Source organism: Aquarana catesbeiana, linkage group LG03, assembly GCF_042186555.1.
Source record: "Aquarana catesbeiana isolate 2022-GZ linkage group LG03, ASM4218655v1, whole genome shotgun sequence".
Classification (NCBI taxonomy): Eukaryota; Metazoa; Chordata; class Amphibia; order Anura; family Ranidae; genus Aquarana; species Aquarana catesbeiana.
In genome coordinates this window covers 195,166,348-195,191,077 of record NC_133326.1, presented here as the reverse complement: position 1 = coordinate 195,191,077, position 24,730 = coordinate 195,166,348, and the positions used below count along the sequence as shown (strand labels likewise).

Below are 24,730 nucleotides of genomic sequence, written 5' to 3'. Positions count from 1 at the left end.
ATACACAGAAGGTTTTTTATCTTAATCATAGAATGCATTAAGATAAAAAACCTACTGCCTTTACAACTCCTTTAAAATCTATCCAGCTGGCCACCTCATGTATGCACACCACCCATGTCATTCATTTCAATGAAAGGTCCAACAACATCTGGCAGCAAATTAATATAATTATGATGGGTGCACTGACTGGTTGGGATGATGTTTACCTGAGTCCTGCGGTGTAGTTAGTTTATCCTATTAGAGAAATGCTCGCTATGGCCAGTGGGGACCTTCCATGACAGATTGTGATTCAACATAGAATTACTAGGAAACTGTGATCTATAACTGCGCACATTTGCAGAGATCCTGGTATTCCTTCTTAGAAATAAAGACGCTTGTATTTTTGTTTTGCTTTACCAAATATCAACCATGATGTTTGGTAAGAACAGGCTAAACTTAAAAGATCTCATTACAACTCTCTGGGGATTGAAGCAAATAGGCCAATGGTTGTATTTGCTTTTTCTGAATTTATTCAATGATCCAAGGTGTGTAAAAAATACACTAAAGCCTTGTACACATGATGAAAATATCGGACAAATGATTGTCCAATTTTTTTTCGCATGCTAGTCTCATATTGAAAATGAAGAGGTTACTCAACTAACAAAAATTCTTGTACGACAGGAAACAACTTCGGAAGTTATGTAATGTATTGATTTGTATTGTAATATATTCTTTAGTTTCTGAGCATGCGTTATCTTGCTCTTCTGTTTTTTTTTTTGGACGAAAACCTTACTAATGAAACGAAAATCGGACGTTGTTTTTACGTACGATAAAAATTTTCTAGCCTGCACCATCAGTTTTTGTCATCCAAACAGTCGGAATTGGCTGTTGAAATCACTATACTTACGATCAGATAGTTGGCCAATTGTTTGTCATACGGACATTTTCCTACGATTTTCTTATCATGTGTATCGGCCTTTAGTTGCATTTTTTTTTGGTTCCATTAGTTTTTATTACAATTTTTAAAACATCATACAGAAGTTTATGCTCAAATATTCATCAGAAAATTGTTAAGACAAGGATTCATTATCCAATATGATCAGTGACCCTGACCAATTAAACATAAAAAAAAAATAATAGCATAATTGGGGAGACTTTACTATCCCCCGACAGCATCCTACCAAAAATCTTTATTATGGTATAATAGAACCAATAGCAAGAAAAGTGAAAAAGAAAAAAGAAAGAAAAAAGACTGGATCAGAAAAGAGTAGAGTGGAGTAGAGCGGGTCCACTCAACCCGGGCCTCCCTTAACAAAATAGCGCAGCATTCTTGGAGCCTGGAGATAAGCAATCCAGGAATTAACACTTTTATAAACCTAGCTTGCTTATCTCGTCGAATACTAGCCAGTTATTCATTGATCATAATCCAGGATATTTTGTGTTTCACCAAGGTAACATTGATTACAGGTGATTTCCATGCACGTGCTATAGTTATTTTAGCCGCTAAAAGAATGAAAACTATGAGAGTTTGTAGATGTCTGGGGATCTCCTCCAGCAGATCAGTAAACAGCCCTGTTTTAGGTCCTCTAGGTATTACTTGTCCGTCACTGATGAACATCCTGATCCAGAAATGTCGGACCTTCGGGCAAGACCACCAGACATGATACACATCTCCTTCCTGTCCGCATCCCTGAAAGCATAGGGATGAAGCACCAGGGTATCATTTTTCTAGCCTTGTATGAACAATGTACCAACGCGATGGCACTTTGTAATTTGCCTCCACCAATGAGGAATGAGGTGTTGGGTATGCCCTTGTGCACCATGGTTGACCATTTTGTCCACACCTCCTTCTCAATTATCTCCCCTAGGTCCGATTCCCATGCCATTTGATAGGAAGGTCCTTAGTTGCATTTTTATAAGGTAGTCAATCTGCCATTTACCAAACATTCACACCAGGTGCATGATTGTTAAATGAAAGGGACTGACTGGCCACCAGTGAATGTTTGGTGAAAGTCAAATGTACTGCTTTTTAACTATTCCCCTTATTTTTATTTTTTGTTTAATTACCATTAGTATGGTATTAGTATTAGAATAGTTTTATTAGCATTAGCAGTTTTTACCACCCATGTAAGTGAACATTTATTTAGCATAAAATGAGGCACTCTTTTTTTAACTTGAAAACAAATTTGAATATAGCAGCAAATGTTTTTCCTGACCTATCACCACATCAGCAGTTGCTCAGTTCCTGACTTTTAACCAGATCTCATGACAAAATCTGAACGTGCTTGCAGCATTAGTTTTTTTAGCATTGGGAACAGCAAAACAAAGTGTAGGCTTTAAGGACATTGTGTCAACTATTGTCTCTCAACCTTTGTACAGAGAATGAAATGGAATATTTGAATATTTTAGTGTGATGTAATTTCAAAACAGTACAGAAATAATTTGGTTTAGAAACATATTTCCTCTAGTTTTTACAAAAAATCTTAGCTTAGAAAGAAAAATTACCTTTAATTTCAAGGGGACCTTCTATGTGAAATCCTGATTTTTCTTGGTTTTTTAGTTGAATCTGTGTTTCTTGAATCACTGATTTCTTGTATATTCCCTTTTTTACTTCATTAAAAACAGAAAACATGTTGTAAACCCTTGCTGTGTATCCTGCTAATTCTGTAACCTATGAAATAAATAAAGAATGATAATACAATAAGAAATAAAGAAACAGCAAACCAAAAAATATGGGAGAATGGGATAAATGCATTCATTAGGGTTGATTAGGGTTAACCAAGTGTTAAATACAAATAATTTTTACTTTTAGAAAAAAACTTTTTTTCATGAGTAAAGTTGCTTGAAATTATGATTTTTACAGATCGAAGAACAAGCATTTGATCTGCACAAAAGCATTTAATGAAATACACTGGGTTGATTTATTAAAAGTGCAGAGGCTGTTCACTTAAAAACGTACGTTTATAATAAAATGGTTATAAAGCTGTGCTCACTTAAACTATCCAATCATTTTCAAGGAATTTTTTCACAATATGATTGGGTATTAAGAGTGAACACTGCTTCACCTTATTCATTAACATTTACTTTGCTCAGTGGACAGCTACTACTTCTTTAGTAAATCAACTTCAACGCAACAATATTTTTAAAATCTAATGAAGCTGTAAATACTGTTTGCAGGCTTTAATTTACATAGGAGATGCGATCCCTGCTGCTGATGCGCAGAGTGGAACCCGGCTGTAAAACAGCCATTCCTGGTGATTTCACTAGGCAGAGCAGATATTTTGGGGACGAAATTTGTTCGGGCGCAATTCATGTACCCAGTGGGGGAGATTTACTAAAACTAGAGCACCCAGAATCTGGTGCAGCTGTGTATGGTAGCCACTCAGCTTCTAAATTCAGCTTGATGAATTAGGCTTTGACAATAAAATGTGGAAGCTGACTGGTTTCTATGTAGAGCTGCACCAGATTTTGCACTCTCCAATTTTAGTAAATCTTCCCCAATGTCTAACTGGTTAAGAAATTTCAGCAAAAGCAAAGGTTTAGGGACTTTATGGACATCTGGCCTGGTAAGGCTGATGTTCCATCCCTTGGGACTTTAATTGAAATTGTGGCCTGGTAAGGCCACATATTTCCATCCCTATTGTATATCAAAAGAAGGGGAGAGGACAGGGAGGTGGGACTTAGAGTGAAGCATATGATGACAATGAGGTACAAATGGTGAAATTATTTGGAGGGTTTTAATAATTGTCATGAAATACAGTCAAGAATAAAACATGTAAAATATACAATACATAGCATTAATAGCATAATAGTGTAAAACATGGAGTGTTACAAGTTCATTATCACATTGTATAATAGGCAATGAACCTCCAAAATTCACCAAGACAGGTAAGGATAAAAATTGGTAACACATAATAATCCTTGCACGGCCTATGACCACAAGATCCAAAACAGGGGGATATAAAGGGTAGACATAGTATCAAAGGTACTGATTGGTAATGAAACGTGTGGCAGCTCAACGCGTTTCGTGACTAGAAGGTCACTCGTCAGGAGCAAGCACAAGATGAATCTGGGGGTAAAAAAATTGGTTCAATTGATGGTCTGTGGATAAACATGTAGAATAGCGGGGTGGAACTGGTTAACTGGTTAAGAAAGTCATTTTAGTTGAACCAATGCAACTTAAGTGTCTACAATTAGTATACTTTAACCCAGCATGCCTGCAAAAAACTTACTTAATAGGAAGCCTGTTCCATCACCACATGGTCGGGCTATTTCTACAGTCTTTTTCTATATGTGTCTTGACGTTACAATGCTTTAGTCAAATATTTCAGTGAAACTGGGGTAAAAATTTTACAAAACGCAACAACTTTTGTTGCCAAAGGACACCAAATTCAGTCTGCTCACAATCCTACCTGAATGTTCCTTTACTAAAAACTAGTCATACTTTTTTAATGCTATTCTGAAAATCCTCCATTTGTGGAACCAACTGTCACCACCTGGTAATCTCCTTTTATTAACTCTTTTAGCAAAGTGACAATTTTCTATTGTCCTAATTTACTAAAGGTTTGTACTTCTTATCTTCTTTTTTATTTGCACCAAGATTCACTAACATTTTATTGCTCAGTAGCATTATTTCTAAATACAAACTGGTTGCTGATGATTTTGCGCTAAGCGAACGCTCACCATACATGTTTTGTGGCTGGTTCATGTATTGCTATGGCCATATTTATCGCCCCTCCCACCCAGGCCAATTGTAATATGACAGCTGAGCGGAAGCCATGTTATTCTGGGAGGACGTCATATGCTCCAGCGCGATCTGTCACCCACTGTGTCCACCGGACACAGCCGATGACAGATCACTGTCCTGGCCTGCTGGCCAATCATAGCAGATCACATGACAATTGTACACAATGAAAGGCTTTGATTCATGCCTTTCATTTTGTACTATTGTGATGAGCTCTGTGACTGGTCACAGTCATCACATGGTACAGACAGGGCCAATCACAGCCCATCGGTACCAGGTGATTAGCTGTGGCCAATCACAGCTAACCACAATGGTAAACACTGAATGAATAGTTTCCATTCAGAAAAAAATGGCAGCTTATAACTAGGGTTACACTGATACTAGTATCGGCATTGGTGCCGATACCGAGTATTTACCTGAAACCGATACTTTCAGGCTCGGTTCTTTGAGCTGTCAGTGGGTCTCCCCAGTATTAAAGAAGTCAGGTAATTGGAGCTGTCAAAAAAACAAGCAGCCAGCAAAGTTTATTAACAACATTGCTCAGCCCTGAAACACTAAAATAAAAAGAAACATTGTTTCTTTTTGTATGTTTATGTTTCTTCATCTGCAGATCAAAAGGATGAACAAGTGTTCCTCTGTTTAACCCCTTAACCACTTGAAGGCCAGGCCTCTTTTTCAGACTCTGTGTTTCCAAGTTAAAAACAAGTTTTTTTGCTAGAAAATTACTTAGAACCCCCAAACATTATACATTCTTTTTCTAACACCCTAGAGAATAAAATGGTGGTCATTGCAATACTTTTTGTCACACCGTATTTGCGCAGCGGTTTTACAAGCGCACTTTTTTTGGAAAAAATTCACTTTTTTTGAATAAAAAAATAAGACAACAGTAAAGGTAGCCCAATTTTTGTTATGCTGAGTAAATGGATACCCAACATGTTACGCTTCAAAATTGCGCCGTTCGTGGAATGGCGTCAAACTTTTACCCTTAAAAATCTCCATAGGCAACGTTTAAAAAATTCTACAGGTTGCATGTTTTGAGTTACAGAGGAGGTCTAAGGCTAGAATTATTGCTCTCGCTCTAACGATTGCGGCGATACCTCACATGTGTGGTTTGACCACCGTTTTCATATGCGGGTGCTACTCACGTATGCGTTCGCTTCTGCGCGCGAGCTCGCTGGGATGGGGCGATTTAAAAAAAAAAAATTTTTTCTTATTTATTTTACTTGATTTTATTTATTTTTTCACTGTTTAAAAAAAAAATTGGGTCACTTTTATTCCTATTAGAAGGCATGTAAACATACCTTGTAATAGAAAAAAAGCATGACAGGTCCTCTTAAATATGAGATCTGCGGTCAAAAAGTCCTCAGATCTCATATTTGGACTTAAATGCAATAGAAAGAAAAAAAAATTGTCATTTGAAAATATGACAACAGAAAAAGGTGCCTTTAAGACGTATGGGCGGAAGTGACGTTTTGACGTTGCTGCCTCCCTGTTATAGTATGGAGACGGGTGGGGGCCATCTTCCCCTCTCTCATCACCATACCCAGCCACGGACAGGTCCCGATCGCCTCCGCCGACAGCTCCGGTAAGCGGCGGAGGGCGCGGGAGAGCGGCTGAAGGGGGGGTGGCACCTCTCCCACCGCCGATAACGGTGATCTCGCGGCGAATCCGCTGCAGAGACCACATTATCATAAACAGAACCGCCGGCTCTAAAGATGGATACCTCGGCTGTGGCAGCAGCTGCTGCCCTTACCGAGATATCCATCTTCAAACTGCCGACGTATATGTACAGGAGCCGGTCGGCAAGTGGTTAATAACTCCCTATTCTCAATTTAATTATTATTTTCCTGCTTTTTTTCTTTTGTTCACGTCTATGTTATAAACGATAAACAATTAAACCTTTGTTTTTGTTTGATTTGTTGTGAATATTTTTACACATATATATTAACATATATTTATACATTTCACATTGAAAAAGCGTTAAATTAAAAAAAAAAAAAATTTCATTTGTAAATAACTTTTCAATGCTTTGTACCATTGCTGACAGCTGAAGTTAAAACAAAACAGTTGCGGCAGGTATCAGTAATTGGTATCGGCGAGTACTAAAGAAAAAAGTATCGGTACTTGTACTCATTGAAAAAAATTGTATCGGTGCATCCCTACTTATAACTGTAAAATTGACAGTTCTAAGCAATCATAGGGTGTAAAAAAAAAGTTCTACAGTGTTAGTATGGTACACTGTATTGCTCTGGTTACTGTATGTAAAAAAATACTTTTATACTGTGCTTGATTTGGTAGAAATTGCAGGATATACATGCTTCTCATGGCTCCTGACAACTTGTTTAGCTGCATCAATGAAAGACCAGCAATCACCCTCCAGAAAAACCTCCCTCCATTTAATTGCTTTACTTACGCACACAGCAGTATGTGTAAAGAGGCCTGTTTGCATAGGAAATGTTTGCTTGCAAACTGTATCAGCAGAGGAACATGTACGACTTTGCATCTTATTAATGCAGGCGCAAACTTTCATGAATTCTTGTGTGAATGTATGCACAAAGTTGACTGAGTTTTCTTTTCATATGCAAAAATGTTTGCTTTAGTGACTAATGCTGTGTACACACTGACGGACTTCCGACGGACTTCTGAACGAACGGACTTGCCTACACACGATGACACCAAAGTCCGACGGATTTGTACGTGATGACGTACGACTGGACTAACATAAGGAAGTTCACAGCCAGTAGCTAATAGCTGCCCTAGCGTGGGTTTTCCTCTGTCGGACTAGCATACAGACGAGCGAACATGTTCCAAATCTAAAGTCTGTCTGATTTTCGACCGAAAATGTCCGCTGCAGGTCCGATGAAGCCCACACATGGTCGGATTGTCCTGTCGGACCAGTCCGGTCGAAAAGTCCGCCTGTGTGTACACGCAATTAGTCCTCATATGTCTTTATATTAAGTTTGTAACTTTTGCTTGCAGATGATGAGACATACAGTACATTTCTTTTAAATTCTGTTTATTTTTTGCAATTGAAGGGGAAAATCCTAAAAAAAAAAAAAAAGGTTCAAAAAGCTATATCAAGCATATATGCATTTACAGCTATTATTATTTGTGGTACCTCTTTATATGAACTCATAATTCTTTCGATTGCATCTGCCCCTGAAGCCAGCAGGTTTCTAGCTGTGGTGAAGGCTTCGGTACGTTCACTCACCATTACATGTTTTTGGCCATCTTCTAGATCTAAAGAATAAATAGATTAGGAGCAATCATTTTTTTCTACAGTACACACTTTTTCAGATATGAATACAGACAACTTGACCTGCATTTTTATGAAAAGATGTCAAATTTCATATTTACAAGCTAATATCTGCAGGGCTGCAGATGAAAACAGATATTGGTCTTTTTATTGTGTAAATTACAAAATATGAACTGCTGAGCCATTACAGGCTTAGGAGCATTAACAAACCACAGAATCTTGTTAGAGGGTGAAGAAAAATGATACGACTGATTTAGTAAAAGGAAAAACACAAGCTATCAGAGTGATCGGTGTTTCCTCTCTTATATTGGTAAAATGCTCACTTGCCTTACATCCTTGCACAGACAACCATGCTTGCATGGTCAATCATAGCTGTGGTTAGTGAAAGATCTCTGGGATTGGGTGGGACATGGGTGATTTATTAACCACTTGACCTCCGGAAGATTTACCCCCCCACCCATTCATGACCATGCCATTTTTTGTGGTACAGTACTGCGTTACTGACAATTCCGCGGTCATGCAACGCTGCACCCAAATGAAATCGATGTCCTTTTTTTCCCACAAATAGAGATTTAATTTAGAGGTATTTGATCATCTCTTTTTTTTAAGTCGCTATAAACAAAAAAAAATGATTTACTTTCTGCTATAAAACCTATCCAATAAAAAATTGTAAAATCTAGCTACATATTTTTGGTAAAAAAAAAAAAAAGCCCAATAAGCGTATATTGATTGGTTTGTGCAAAAGTTATAGCGTCTACAAACTATGGGATATATATATATATTTTTTTTTTTTACTAGTAATGGTGACGATCTGCGACATATAGTGGAACTGCGATATTGCAGCAGACATTCTGACACTTTTTGGGGACCAGTGACACTAATACAATGATCAGTGCTAAAAATATGCACAGTACTAATGACACTGGCTTGTAAGGGGTTAAACATCAGGGGCGATCAAAGGATTAACTGTGTGCCTGGCCAGTGTTTTACTGTACTTTGTGAGGTGCTTTTACTAGGGGAAGAGATGGAATTTATGCTTTGCAGGGACACAAATTCTACCCTTTCCCTCCTGTCAGAATGGTGATCTGCCTTGTAGGCAGATCGCAGTTCTGTATCTATTCCTCATGATCGGCGGGTGCCGGAAAACATCGAGTCCGTGGTACCCGCTGATCAGCTAGGGGCGTGTTTGCACCCCCTACCCGGAAGTGTCAGATCCCGTGTATCTAAGTGATCTGATGCACAGGTGCCGCCCTGTAGCAGTAAAACGGCTATAGGGTTGGACCTGAACTGGTTAACAAATATATAACATTTCATTTTACCCCTGAATGGTCAGCATTATGACTAGCTGGACAAAATGGCTCAAAATTTCTAAAGGGGCTAGATTTCTAATATTCTTCTTGTCCGCAGTCATTAGGAAGTCACTACTTCAAAACTGTGGCCTCCTCCTATTTTTCTTAATTTTCAACCCGTCTTTTGCCTGAACTGGGTGAAGACTGCACTTGATCAAACAAAGAAAAATTCCCTCAAATGGTTTATAAACAACAACAACAACAAAAATAAGTGTCACATTTATATATTAGAACTTACATTTTATGAATAAATCCAAAATATATATTTCCACTTACTATACTTTAAAAAACATATACTGTATTGCCCGTACACACGGTCGGATTTTCCAACGGAAAATGTGTGATAGGACCTTATTGTCGGAAATTCCGACCGTGTGTAGGCTCCATCACACATTTTCCATCGGATTTTCCGACACACAAAGTTTGAGAGCAGGCTATAAAATTTTCCGACAACAAAATCTGTTGTCGGAATTTCCGATCGCGTGTACACAAATCCGAAGTACAAAGTGCCATGCATGCTCAGAATAAATAAAGAGATGAAAGCTATTGGCTACTGCCCCGTTTATAGTCCCGACGTACGTGTTTTACGTCACCGCGTTCAGAATGATCGGATTTTCCGACAACTTTGTGTGACCGTGTGTATGCAAGACAAGTTTGAGCCAACATCCGTCGGAAAAAATCCTAGGATTTTGTTGTCGGAATGTCCGATCAATGTCCGACCGTGTGTACAGGGCATAAGAGTAAATGTATACTGCATAAGTAAATTTATAGGCCAATATAAAAGACTCACATTAAATTCAATCATGTATTAATTTAAAAAATATCCAAACAAACATTTATACACTTCCTGAATCTATCCTGATATTAGCTTCAATACAGCAATACTTAAACTAGTAGAGGTAATGGCACCATGGTAAACCAATCAACCTCTTAGGCCCCTTTCACACGAGGCGGACTCCGTTTCACGGAGCCCGCCTCGGTCCGCTGGCTCAGCGGGAGATCTGTCCGTTGATCTCCGCTGAGCAGGCGGATGACAGGTCCCTCTCTGCTCACTGAGCGGGGAGGGTCTTGTCAGGCGCCGCTGCCGCCTATGGAGGGATCGGATGAAAACGGACAGCATGTCCGTTTTCATCAGATCTCACCCGATCCGATAGCAACGGACCTGGACGTAGGGCCATCCGTCTGCTTTTAGCGGATCGGACGGGGTCGGATGTCAGCGGACATGTCTCCGCTGACATCCGACGCTCCATAGACTAACATGGAGCGCCCGTTCAGGTCCGCCGTCAAAACTGACAGGCGGACCTGAACGGTCCGATCGTGTGAAAGGGGCCTTACACACTGCAGTAAATCCTAGGCCAGGTTCACACTGGATGCGCTGTGTTTTGGCTGCAGCACAGGTGTATGCAAACAGATACAATATATCATTTTTTGGTAGAATATAAAATATTAGGTTGTGTCAAGAATGATTGCTCTCACTCCAATGTTTGTGACAACATCTCACATGTGCAGTGCAAATGATGTTTACATACACATGCTTGCCCTACACTGTGTTTTTTATGTGAGGTGTATGTGGGGTGCTTTAAGAATGTTTTTTTTTTTACCTTTATTGCTATCACAAAGAAGCTAACGATCCCTTTCAGAGTCCCATAAAGTGATCACTTTTATCAGAAAGCCCTAGATTCTGAACTAATAAAAGTATAGAAATTACCTCCATCTGCAAAACCTGTTGCAGTGATGATGGGCACAGCAACCATAACCAAGCCACTTCCGCTCCACACATATTTCATCAAGAACTGCTCAATCATGACATACCACAAACGTTTAGACAAAATAAGATTCATTTGATCTGCTAGTGCCATATAACTTTTTTGAAGTTTTGCCATTTCTACCTAAAAATGAAAAAAAAAAAAACACTTAGTGATAATAATATATTACAGAAGGAACATAAAAGCAATTTTATAATAGCAGTTATTGATACAAATGAACACATTGTCCTGACATTAAGGTTATTATTATAATACAGGATGTATATAGCGCCAACAGTTTGTGCAGCACTTTACAACATGAGGGCAGACAGGTATGTTAAAGTGACCCCGTTGAGAGAAACTTTGGTGGTTACCTTTGATGTCCTTCTTTTAAAGTTTTCTGTCTGGCTTGACTTAAAGTAGAACTAAGGCTGCTTTCACACTGGGGCGGGGGTGCATTAGCAGTAAAGCGCCGCTAGATGCACTGAGCATCCCATTCATTTCAGTGTGTTTTTTCATGCTGGGGCGGTGCGCTTGCGTAACGTTAGGAAAAGTCCTGCAAGCAGCATCTTTGGCGCGGCTTGGGAGAGCTGTATCTAGAGCTCCCAAAATGCCCTGCCCATTGAAACGAATGGGCAGCGCTTCCAAAGCGCCTGAAAAGTGCTTCGGAAGCACCGTAACAGGGGAGCTTTTAACCCCTTCTTTGGGGTAAAAAGCGCCCCGCTAATGGCCGAATAGAGCCGCTTACAGAGCAGTAAAGTACCGCTAAAAAATAGTGGCGCTTTAGGGCTAACGCGGCCGCAGCCCCAGTGTAAAAGGGGTCTAACAGTTATCATTCAAGGCATGCATTGAATGCTTTGGGAAACAGTTAAGGCCCCTTTCACACAGCCTGTTTGTTGCGGCCGCCAGATTCCTGTGTCAAGGATCTGCAAATTCTTGCTGATGAAATGACCAGGTTATGCGATCAGCAGCGGCCGCTCAGCCCATTTAAACCAATAGTGGGCTGACAGTGGCCACTGCTGATTGCATGTAGCTGCACATAAAGCGAAAAACTGCAGTTTGGGCCAGATGTGCCTGGACACAGCTGTGTGTGGTGAAGTGAGAAACGTTTACCTACAAATTAGCATACTGGTTAAGCCTGGCTTCACGCATACAGTATGCAAACACAGACATCACATGTGATTCGCACCCTCATTGTTGTGCCGATCACATGTGAAGTCTGTGCAATGCGAGTTCAGTCATACAGTTTGTATGGCTGAACTCGCATTGGATTCAAACAAAAAAGGTGCAGGGACTTTTTTTTTTGTCTCGGACTCCCCTCCTCATTGGCTGAGACAGCAGCGAATGAGGAGAGAAAGGGGGGCAGGAGCGGGCCTCATGTCTGAATGGACACAGAGAGCTGTGGCTCGGCTCGGGTGCCCCCATAGCAAACTGCGTGCTGTGGGGGCACTCAGCAGGAGGGAGGGGCCAGGAGCTCTGAAGAGGGACCAGAGAAGAGGAGGACTGGGCTGCTCTGTGCAAAACCACTGCATAGAGCAGGTAAGTGTGACATCTTTGTTATTTTTAACTAAAAATAAATGAGACTTTAGTATCACTTTAAGGTACTGCCTAAGTACAAACTCATATAGATAAATAGATAGAGATATAGATAGGCTCGTTTCATACCTATGCAGTTTGTTTTCGGTCGTTTCTGCAGTGTTTCACACCTATGCAGTTTTTTTTTTGGTCGTTTCTGCAGTGCTTTTTGCTGTGCATTTAGCATTTTTTTTTTTTGCACACATGATTTTTACTGCAATTTGTGTTTTTTATGCTTTTTTTGGCCAATTTGTTGTTAGGCAGATGAAAAAATGCAAATCTCTACAAAATTGCGGTAAAATTGCGTGTGCAAAAACGCACTCCATGCTTTTCTGCAGCTTCTCCACTGAAGTCTATTAGAACCCTAACATTATACATTTTTTTTTCTAACACCCTAGAGAATAAAATAGCGCTCGTTGCAATACTTTCTGTCACACCATATTTGTGCAGCGGTCTTACAAGCGCACTTTTTTTGGAAAAAATACACTTTTTTAAATTAAAAATAAGACAACAGTAAAGTTAGCCCAACTTGTTTTTATATTGTGAAAGATAATGTTATGCCAAGTAAATTGATACCAAACATGTCACGCTTCAAAATTGCGCCTGCTCGTGGAATGGCGACAAAATCTTACCCTTAAAAATCTCCATAGTCAACGTTGAAAAAATTCTACAGGTTGCATGTTTTGAGTTACAGAGGAGGTCTAGGGCTAGAATTTTTTTCTCTAGCTCTACCGATCGCGACGATACCTCACATGTGTGGTTTGAACACCATTTTCATATGCGGGCGCTACTCAGGTATGCATTTGCTTCTGCACGTGAGCTCGGCAGGCCGGGGCACGTTTAAAATAATTTTTTTTCCTTATATATTTTACCTTTTATTTTTACACTGTTTCTTTAAAAAAAATTGTCACTTTTATTCCTATTACAAGGAATGTAAACATCCTTTGTAATAGAAAAAAGCATGACAGGACCTCTTAAATATGAGATCTGGGGTCAAAAAGACTTCAGATATGATATTTGAACTTAAATGCAATAAAAAAAAACAAAAAAATTGTCATTTTGAAAAAATGACAACAAAAAAATGTGCCTTTAAGACGTATGGGTGGAAACGACGTTTTGACGTCGCTTCCGCCCAGCAATTGTATGGAGACGGGTGGGGGCCATCTTACCTTCACTCGTCTCCGTGCACAGCAAGTGAGAGGACGCGATCGCCTCTGCTGCTGCCGATGGCTCCGGTTAGCGGCGGAGGGCACCGGATCACGGCGGGAGGGGGGGCCCCTCTCCCGCCACCGATAAAAGTGATCTTGTGGCGAATCTGCCGCAGAGACCACTTTTATCTTGTAGCGGACCGCCCGCTGAAAACTAAGATATGGGGGTTATGGCAGCTAGCTGCTGCCATAACAACGATATCCTTGTTCAAACAGCCGTTGTTTAATGGTGGCGGGCGGTCCGTAAGTGTTTAAAGAGGAAGTAAACCTTGATGGGTTTTTCTTCCTTTCTTCTTCTCTGCAAAGTAAAAGCATAATGTGCTAGTTTGCATCGCATACTAGCACATTATACGACACTTACCTGCAAACAAAGCCAACCGCTGGCTGAACACAAGGATACCGAGGTTATGGCAGCTAGTTGCTGCCATAACAAAGATATCCATCCTCAAAGTAAGGACGTATATCAACGTTCTTCCTTTCTTCTTCTCTGCAAAGTAAAAGCATAATGTGCTAGAATGCATCGCATACTAGCACATTATGTGACACTTACCTGCAAACGTAGCCAACCGCTGGCCGAACACGAGGATACCGGGGTTATGGTAGCTAGCTGCTGCCATAACAACGATATCCATCCTCAAAGTAAGGAAGTACTTTGCAAACGAAGCCCGCGCCGTCCCCGCTGCAGGCCGCACCCACCTTCACTCGTCTTCCTTCCAGGGCTGCGGACTCTGACTGTGTGACTGGCCGGAGCCGGGCGACGCGCCTCCAGAGCGCAAGCGCCGATGACATCGTCGGCGCAGTAAACAGTGAATATCTCCTAAACAGCACACGTTTAGGAGATATTTACAGTACCTATAAGTAAGCCTTATTCTAGGCTTAACCTCTTTAAAGCCGTATTAAACCCAAAAGCAAGCATTTAGGCCTGATGCAAAGAGTAAAAAATACAGAATTTTTATACTGATCTGAAATTAGATGCATTGTAGAATGAAGCAGAATTTTACTCATCTATGCGCTTACACACCTTCACTCACCTATACTTAACATTAATCTTTACACAGTTCTTGGCCCCTTGTGCACAGGCATCACAAGTTCCTGAGTAAACATCAGGAAATTATGATGCTGTGTGCAAGGGGCCTTATTATATTGCAGCTTACCAATTCATAGATGTGATAGCTCCATTAGTTTGCCTGTTTGGGCTTTCTTTTTTGTATTTTCATCTGGTGATCCAGCCAGTAAGTCTGTTGTTTTTTTCAAAAGGACAAGCTCTCCAGCAAAATGTATCAGTGTACATGGATGAGACAAATCATGTTACACTAGCAGAGGTGCTTACAATGATCATTCATTGTTTTTTTATGTAAGGACCTTCATCCCAAAAGAAAAAAAATGGTTTGCTGTAACTGCTTATAAAATTTTAGCTGGAGTTTGGCTTCAAACTTGCAGTGTGTCTAAATCTGCTAATATATCTAATAAAACATATAACTATCTCCTCCTCCCAGACTGACAATGCTGCTGTCCAAAGGTGCCCCTGTGCTCCTTTATCCAGAGTGAAGGCACTCTAATACAGGAGGTGTGTTACTGGCCAGATCACCAGGTGATCTACAAATAATGTAGCTGCTGACTTTTATTATAAGGACACTTACCTGTCCAGGGATCCAGTAATGTTGGCCCCCTGAGCCAATTCTTCAATCGGCTTTGTACGCAGGTGCTGGCATCTTCACTAAGGGAAATTGGCGCTGTGCTTTCTGAATGGTCCTGCCATCTTCTGGGACCTGCGTAGGTCCCAGAGGGTAGCGGGGGGAAGGAGGAGAGGTTTCCTTAGACCTGGAGACAGGTCTCAAATTAAAGGAGAAGTCCAGCCTGGGCTTGTTTGGCTGGGCTTCTCCTAAGGAGTGCAATTTGTTTTGCACTCCTGTGACCCGTTTTCAGCGGAGAGCAGGCTGAAATCTGCCTGGACTGATGCCTGTCTCAGCCCCTCAGTGAGCCGGAGAGCCTGAGACGGCCGCTCCCTGCCCCTCCACAGCTCGGCGCTCTAGTGAGTGCGGGGGGGCAAAGCGGAGAGCTGCTGATTGACAACTCTCTACCGAGAGCTGAGAGAACTGAGTCATCGGCGGTGGCTCGGTTCTCAGTGCAGAGGCGCTGGGGGACAGATGCAGCATCCACCTAGGTAAGTATGAATTAGCAAAAAGAAAAAAAAAAAACACATACTTCTCTTTTAAGGTGAGCGCAGTGGTGAACAGTGGTGGGATTCACATAATATACCCAGGATTCACAAGGGTGAAGAAGAAGCACAATATAAGGATTGCATATTTAACCGCTTCAGCCCCGGAAGATTTTACCCCCTACCTGACCAGAACACTTTTTGCGATTCGCCACTGCATCGCTTTAACCAACAATTGCGCAGTCGTGCGATGTTATACCCAAACAAAATTGATGTCCTTTTTTCCCCACAAATAGAGCTTTCTTTTGGTGGTATTTAATCACCTTTTATTTTTTGCGCTATAAACAAAAAAAAGAGCGACAATTTTGAAAAAAACGCAGTATTTTTCACTTTTTGCTATAATAAATATCCCCAAAAATATATAGTTTAGGTTGATATATATTCTTCTACATATTTTTGGTAAAAAAAAAAAAATCGCAATAAGCGTATATTGATTGGTTTGTTATAGCGTCTACAAAATAGGGGATAGTTTTATGACATTTTTATTGTTAATTTTTTTTTTACTAGTAATGGCGATGATCTGTGATTTTTATCTGGACTGCGACATTATGGCGGACACATCGGACAATTTTGACACATTTTTGGGACCATTGGAATTTATACAGCGATCAGTGCTATAAAAATGCATTGATTACTGTAATAATGTCACTGGCAGGGAAGGGGTTAACACTAGGGGGCGATCAAGGGGTTAATTGTGTTCCCTGGGAGGTGATTCTAACCGAAGGGGGAGGGGATTATGTAGGGGAGATGACAGATCGCTGTTCATACTCTGTATGAACAGACAATCTGTCTCTTCTCCCGTCAGAGAGCCAGAAACTGTGTGTTTACAGATCCCGGTTCTCTGTGTGTCAGCCACGATCGGGGGAGCACGGTGGTGATCGTGACCGCAGGGAACTCGCATCAGCTCCGGGGGCGAACAGCGGGCGTGCACGCCCCTAGTGGCCACAGGGCGAAGCGACGTTACATAACGTTATTTTGCCCAGCTGTGCCATTCTGCCACAGTACAACTGCGGCGGCTGGTCGGTAAGTAGTTAAAGAACTTTACACAGAATACTTTGGATATAAATGAACTTTGCATTTGTTGGAAACACAGATTTGGGTTGACTGTTGCATTAACTATGTCACTGGATGGATATTATTTTGCCAATTGTTGATTAGTAAGCGCAGCAAGTTTACATATTTTTGAATAGGAATTTACTGTCGGCCATTATTGGCACCAACAAAAGCTCAGGAAAATGTATGCCTTTAAATTCTATGTATGTTTTCACAATGGTCCGTTGCGCTTCCGTCGGAGTGTTAAAAATCCTGCTTGCTGCATTTTTGGTCAGTTAAAAATCCTGCACCAAAACTGCACCTCCCAGTTGAAATGCATTGAAAACGTAGCAAGAAGACATCAATAACGTGCGTTATTGCTGTGGTTTTTGAGTCACATGACCTATCAAAAACACCCCATAAAATGGTGGTAAAATCGTGTGTGATTTCGCCGCCATTATCAGCACCTTTTTCTCTTATCGCCAAAATGCCGATAACACCATTTTCGGCAGATGTTTCGGTGGCCGACATTTCAGTGCATCTCTAAGGCTCCATTCACACCTAGGCATTTGGAATCGCGGATGGAATCGCAGCCATTCTGCCCGCAATTCCAGAATCATGGCAAAACGCGGGATATAATTGTGATGCCATTACTTATTAATGGCTCCCTAATCGTGGTGCGATTTTGCCACAATTGGCGGGCGATAAACCACGATGCAATCGTGGCAAACTCGTAATGCGCTACATTGTCGCCCCAAAATAAGCTCTTGCTCCTTTTTGAGCGACAAGCTTTGCGCATTGCGATTTTGCTGCTATTGACGCACGATTTAAAATCGTACCGCGATTAGGGTGCCATTAACAAGTAATGGCATCACAATCGGGTCCCGCGTTTTGCCGTGATTCTGCAATCAAAATATTTAATGAATTCGGTAAATAACATGTGTTTTAGTGAATTTACTACTTTTGAGATTAATAACACATGACCTATTTTAACTCAAAAATCCATGCGGTATTTATCTCTTAGTGGATTGACCCCAAAGTCTGTTTACACCTGCTGGTCCATAGGGGTGAATGGAGGGTCCAATCACTTTGGCTTAAAAAAATTACCAGGCAGCCCTTACCGGACCGCTCGTGTGAAAGGGCCTTATCCACACAGTACTTTTGGCGTAACATAAATAATACACCGGCCCTATCATTACTGTTCATTAGACTTACCTGGATGTGTTTATATACAGTATCTCCCAAAAGTGAGTACACCCCTTACATTTTTGTAAATATTTTATTCTATCTTTTCATGTGACAACATTGAAGAAATTACACTTTGTTACAATCTAAAGTAGTGAGTGTACAGCTTGTATAACAGTGTAAATTTGCTGTCCCCTCAAAATAACTCAACACACAGCCATTAATGTCTAAACCGCTGGCAACAAAAGTGAGTACACCCCTAAGTGAAAATGTCCAAATTGGGACCAATTAGCCATTTTCCCTCCGCGGTGTTATGTGACTCTTTAGTGTTACAAGGTCTCAGGTGTGAATGGGCAGCAGGTGTGTTAAATTTGGTGTTATCGCTCTCACTCTCTCATACTGGTCACTGGAAATTCAACATGGCATCTCATGGCAAAGAACTCTCTGAGGATCTGAAAAAAAGAATTGTTGCTCTACATAAAGATGACCTAGGCTATAAGAAGATTTCCAAGACCCTGAAACTGAGCTGCAGCACGGTGGCCAAGACCATACAGCGGTTTAACAGGACAGGTTCCACTCAGAACAGGCCTCGCCATGGTTGATCAAAGAAGTTGAGTGCACGTGCTCATCACCATATCCAGAGGTTGTCTTTGGGAGACATATGAGTTCTGCCAGCATTACTGCAGAGGTTGAAGGGGTGGGGGGAGTCAGCCTGTCAATGCTCAGACCATACGCTGCATCAAATTGTTCTGCATGGCTGTTCTCCCTGAAGGAAGCTTTTTCTAAAGATGATGCACAAGAAAGCACGCAAACAGTTTGCTGAAGACAAGCAGTCCAAGGACATGGACTACTAGAACCATGTCCTGTGGTCTTATGAGACCAAGATAAACTTATTTGGATCAGATGGTGTCAAGCGTGTGTGAAGAGTACAAAGACAATTGTGTCTTGCCTACAGTCAAGCATGGTGGTGGAAGTGTCATGGTCTGGGGCTGCATGAGTGCTGCTGGCACTGAGGAGCTACAGTATATTGAGGGAACCATGAAAGCCAACATGTACTGTGACATACTGAAGCAGAGCATGATCCCCTTCCTTCGGAGGCTTGCTAAAGAAGCTGAGGGTAAAGGTGATGGACTGGCCAAGCATGTCTCCAGACCTAAACCCTATTGAGCATCTTTGAGGCATCCCCAAATGGAAGGTGGAGGAGCGCAAGGTCTCTAACATCCACCAGCTCCGTGACGTCGTCATGGAGGAGTGGAAGAGGACTCCAGTGGCAACCTGTGAAGCTCTGGTGAACTCCATGCCCAAGAGGCAGTGCTGGAAAATCATGGTGGCCACACAAAATATTGACACTTTGGGCTCAATTTGGACATTTTCACTTAGGGGTGTACTCACTTTTGTTGCCAGCGGTTTAGACATGAATGGCTGTGTGTTGAGTTATTTTGAGGGGACAGCAAATTTACACTGTTATACAAGCTGTACACTCACTACTTTACATTGTAGTAAAGTGTCATTTCTTCAGTGTTTTCACATGGAAAGATATAATAAAATATTTACAAGAATGTGAGGGGTGTACTCACTTTTTTGAGATACTGTACCTGATATTACACTTTTAGCATGTAGTCAACAATGGTGTAACCGTTGAAGGATAAGATTGCACAGCAACACAACAAACAAAATGACATCTGTGCCACACGCTGAGCCAACTGTGCCTTTTGCGCTAGCGGTAGACGGTTTTAAATTTCTAGAGGAAAGAGTGCTAGATAATAAGGCGGGGGATGGGACCTCATCAGCATCACAATAGCAGCATCTTCCCAGGGCCTCTCACATTTCCCTCCTGGACTCTTCTCATCTTACCTTGTGCCCCCGGTAGAAGGCGATTTCTTCTACGTTGGCTATGATTCGAGAATGGACGTAGCGCAGGTAGCCCTTCCTATGGGCTTCTTCGGCCACCAGCTTGCCGAATTTGGGGGAGCAGGCCTTGAGCACCTTGGCTGTTGCATAGACCACCAGGCCAGCCAGCATAGTAGGCCCCAGGGGATTAGCTCCTCTAGATCTAGCAGTCTGGATGAGGGTGTAGGAGGTGAGCACCACATCCAGGATAGGCTTGGTCAGGTTGGAGTACAAGTGTGCTATAGACTGGGAGAACATCATAATGTCATCGGTAAGGGACTGGTCAGGGTTGGCCAGCCTGCCGTCCATGTTGATGATTTTATAATAGGTCTGATCGGCGAAGTAGGTCTGGTAGGCATGGTCCACCAGGCGGGTGCGCAGAGCCAGGGCCAGCTTACACTCCAGGTAGCGGATCGCGCTATTTACAAAGGTGGCGGGGATGGCGATGAGGAGCCATTTCATCAGCTGCAGAAGGAAGCTCCTCGGCTTCTTCTCCACGATGCTCTTCACGATCTTCCCGTCCAAACCCGCAACGTAGACGGACAGGAAGGTCCTGGAGACGAGCGCCACCGAGTGAACGGACAGCAGCGCCAGCTCTCTGCTCAGCAGCCGGGGGAAGAGGATCTTCCGGAGCTCCAGCAGCTGCCGGTAAAATTCCGCATTGATAGCGGGGGAGGAGGGCGAGCTGCTCCCTCCATCCTGGCTCTGAGGTTCATGTCTGCACGGACTGGGCTCCTTCCTGCGGAGCTGTCTGTATAGAAGAGGATAGAGAGTCTTCACTCCGTACACTGCGACCAGGACCAAGGCTGCCTTCTTCACCACCGCCTCCTTCTTCTTCCATCGCACCCGATCGGCCGCCTGCAGCAGATGTGACATGTCTCCCCCCCTGCCTGCCTGGTTGTCAGATCCGATCGCTGCTCTCCCCCCCCCCCACCACCTCCTCTGCACTAAGCCGCGGTGCACAGATGTCCCCCGCACTGCATCATGACCTGCGGGAAGCGAGCTGTCAGCATAGTGACACATGCAATACACTGAGCATCTCATATGCCTGCTCACAGCTCCTAGCCATAGGATGGAGCTCTGACTCCGCCCACTCCACATTCATTCCAATGCTTCACCCTGTCATTCTCTTCTATTGTGCTCCTCAGCCATGTACTCCAAGATACGCTTCATCTTTCTGCGTAATAAACGCTTCATTTGGTGACTATTTATGTACACGCGTTGACGTGCGTAAGGCTCGATTCACATTAGAACGCGTGATCCGTGCACAGTAATACTTCGTATTCCCATCACACACGTTCCTGGTATAAACTCTCAAGGTTTGGGCATAGCTCCCAACTGTCCCTGATTTCAAGGGACTGTCCCTCATTTGGAACAAAGTCCCTCTCTCCTCCTCATTTGTCCCTCATTTTGGTCTGATCTATATAGTTGTATATAAAATGCATTACTTATACATACCTGCCAGCTTTTTGAGATGGGAATGAGGGACACCCATCAGCAAAAGTAGGCAAGCATAGGACGCACCTCTTGCCACGCCCCCTTAAAGGAGAAATGTACAAAAAAACCAAAATTGGTTAAACCCATAAGCAGTGGCGTCACTAGGGTTGGTGTCACCTGGTGCGGCAAAACATGGTGTCACCCCCCCTCCTGTCTATCCTGCCCAGCGTCCTGCAGGCAGTGCACGGTCACAGGACGCATCCCCAAATGGCCCCTGTGAATGATAGTATAGGGCATGCTGGGTGGTATAGGGCAGGTTGGGGTGGTATAGGACAGGTTGGGGTAGCATAGGACAGGTTGCGGTGGTATAGGGCAGGCTTGGGTGGCATAGGGCAGGTTGCGGTGGCATAGGGCAGGTTGGGGTGATATAGGGCAGGCTGGGGTGGTATAGGGCAGATTGTGGTGGCATAGGGCAGGTTGGGGTGGTATAGGGCAGGCTGGTGTGGTATAGGGCAGGTTGGGATGGCATTAGGCAGGTTGGGGTGGCATAGGGCAGGTTGCGGTGGCACAGGGCAGGTTGCGGTGGCACAGGGCAGGTTGCGGTGGCATAGGACAGGTTGCGGTGGCATAGGGCAGGCTGGGGTGGTATAGGGCAGGTTGGGGTGGCATTGGGCAGGTTATGGTGGCATAGGGCAGGTTGTGGTGGCATAGGGCAGGTTGCAGTGGCATAGGGCAGGCTGGCGTGGTATAGGGCAGGTTGGGGTGGCATAGGGCAGGCTGGCGTGGCATTAGGCAGGTTGGGGTGGCATTAGGCAGGTTGGGGTGGCATAGGGCAGGTTGCGGTGGCACAGGGCAGGTTGGGGTGGTATAGGGCAAGTTGGGGTGGCATTGGGCAGGTTATAGTGGCATGGGGCAGGTTGGGGTAGCATAGGGCAGGTTGCGGTGGCATAGAGCAGGTTGCGGTGGCATAGGGCAGGTTGGGGTGGTATAGGGCAGACTGGCGTGGTATAGGGCAGGTTGGGGTGGCATTAGGCAGGTTGGGGTGGCATAGGGCAGGTTGCGGTGGCATAGGACAGGTTGGGGTGGTATAGGGCAGGCTGGTGTGGTATAGGGCAGGTTGGGGTGGCATAGTGCAGGTTGCGGTGGCATAGGGCAGGTCGTGGTGGCATAGGGCGGGTTGCAGTGGCACAGGGCAGGTTGGGGTGGTATAGGGCAGGTTGGGGTGGCATTGGGCAGGTTACAGTGGCATGGGACAGGTTGGTGTGGTATAGGGCAGGTTGCGGTGGCATAGAGCAGGTTGCGGTGGCATAGGGCAGGCTGGCGTGGTATAGGGCAGGTTGGGGTGGCATTAGGCAGGTTGGGGTGGCATAGGGCAGGTTGTGGTGGCATAGGGCAGGTTGCGGTGGCACAGGGCAGGTTGCGGTGGCATAGGGCAAGTTGGGGTGGCATAGGGCAGGTTGCGGTGGCATAGGGCAGGTTGCGGTGGCATAGGGCAGGCTGGGGTGGTATAGGGCAGGTTGGGGTGGCATTGGGCAGGTTACGGTGGCATAGGGCAGGTTGCGGTGGCATAGGGCAGGTTGCGGTGGCATAGGGCAGGCTGGCATGGTATAGGGCAGGTTGGGGTGGCATAGGGCAGGCTGGCGTGGCATTAGGCAGGTTGGGGTGGCATAGTGCAGGTTGCGGTGGCATAGGGCAGGCTGGCGTGGTATAGGGCAGGTTGGGGTGGCATTAGGCAGGTTGGGGTGGCATAGGGCAGGTTGTGGTGGCATAGGGCAGGTTGCGGTGGCACAGGGCAGGTTGCGGTGGCATAGGGCAGGTTGGGGTGGCATAGGGTAGGTTGCGGTGGCATAGGGCAGGTTGCGGTGGCATAGGGCAGGCTGGGGTGGTATAGGCAGGTTGGGGTGGCATTGGGCAGGTTGCGGTGGCATAGGGCAGGTTGCGGTGGCATAGGGCAGGTTGCGGTGGCATAGGGCAGGCTGGCGTGGTATAGGGCAGGTTGGGGTGGCATAGGGCAGGCTGACGTGGTATAGGGCAGGTTGGGGTGGCATTAGGCAGGTTGGGGTGGCATAGTGCAGGTTGCGATGGCATCGGGCAGGTTGCGGTGGCACAGGGCAGGTTGGGGTGGTTTAGGGCAGGTTGGGGTGGCATTGGGCAGGTTACAGTGGCATGGGGCAGGTTGGGGTAGCATAGGGCAGGTTGCGGTGGCATAGGGCAGGTTCGGGGGGTATAGGGCAGACTGGCGTGGTATAGGGCAGGTTGGGGTGGCATTAGGCAGGTTGGGGTGGCATAGGGCAGGTTGCGGTGGCATAGGACAGGTTGGGGTGGTATAGGGCAGGCTGGCGTGGTAATGGGCAGGTTGGGGTGGCATAGTGCAGGTTGCGGTGGCATAGGGCAGGTCGCGGTGGCATAGGGCGGGTTGCAGTGGCACAGGGCAGGTTGGGGTGGTATAGGGCAGGTTGGGGTGGCATTGGGCAGGTTACAGTGGCATGGGACAGGTTGGGGTGGTATAGGGCAAGTTGCGGTGGCATAGAGCAGGTTGCGGTGGCATAGGGCAGGCTGGCGTAGTATAGGGCAGGTTGGGGTGGCATTAGGCAGGTTGGGGTGGCATAGGGCAGGTTGCGGTGGCATAGGGCAGGCTGGCGTGGTATAGGGCAGGTTGGGGTGGCATAGGGCAGGTTGCGGTGGCATAGGGCAGCATAGGGCAGGTTGAGGTGGTATAGGGCAGGCTGGCGTGGTATTGGGCAGGTTGGGGTGGCATAGGGCAGGTTGGGGTGGCACAGGGCAGGTTGCTGTGGCACAGGGCAGGTTGGGGTGGCATAGGGCAGGTTGGGGTGGCATAGGGCAGGTTGCGGTGGCATAGGGCAGGCTGGGGTGGTATAGTGCCAGGTTAGTACTCTATGTAGTGACGTGTACAGTAACTTATAGCATGCCCGGAGATGAAGACACTCGGACTGTTCTCACCTTTTTCTCCTTCATCTGCGGGATCAGCCAGAGTGAAGGAGTCTGTGGGAGGAGTGGAGGAGGCAGCCAAACCCCTAGCTCTGCCCACCAACTCCGGCTGCCTCCGGAGACATTGGAGATCACACAGTGACACACAGCCACAGCTTAAGAC

General features: G+C 44.4%; 1 protein-coding gene across 1 annotated transcript in view; it reads right to left on the bottom strand.

The window, feature by feature from the left end:
- Positions 1–21,267, bottom strand: part of ABCD2 (ATP binding cassette subfamily D member 2) — a 66,753-nt gene extending 45,486 nt beyond the window's left edge. Inside the window, exons 1-4 of the mRNA XM_073619686.1 lie at positions 20,146–21,267; positions 11,037–11,217; positions 7,842–7,963; positions 2,485–2,650 (exon numbers count right to left, since the gene is read on the bottom strand). Coding sequence (XP_073475787.1) covers positions 2,485–2,650; positions 7,842–7,963; positions 11,037–11,217; positions 20,146–21,225 — 1,549 coding nt within the window. The 5' untranslated portion in view covers positions 21,226–21,267. The remainder of the gene's footprint in view (positions 1–2,484; positions 2,651–7,841; positions 7,964–11,036; positions 11,218–20,145) is intronic.
- Positions 21,268–24,730: the final 3,463 nt, after the last annotated feature.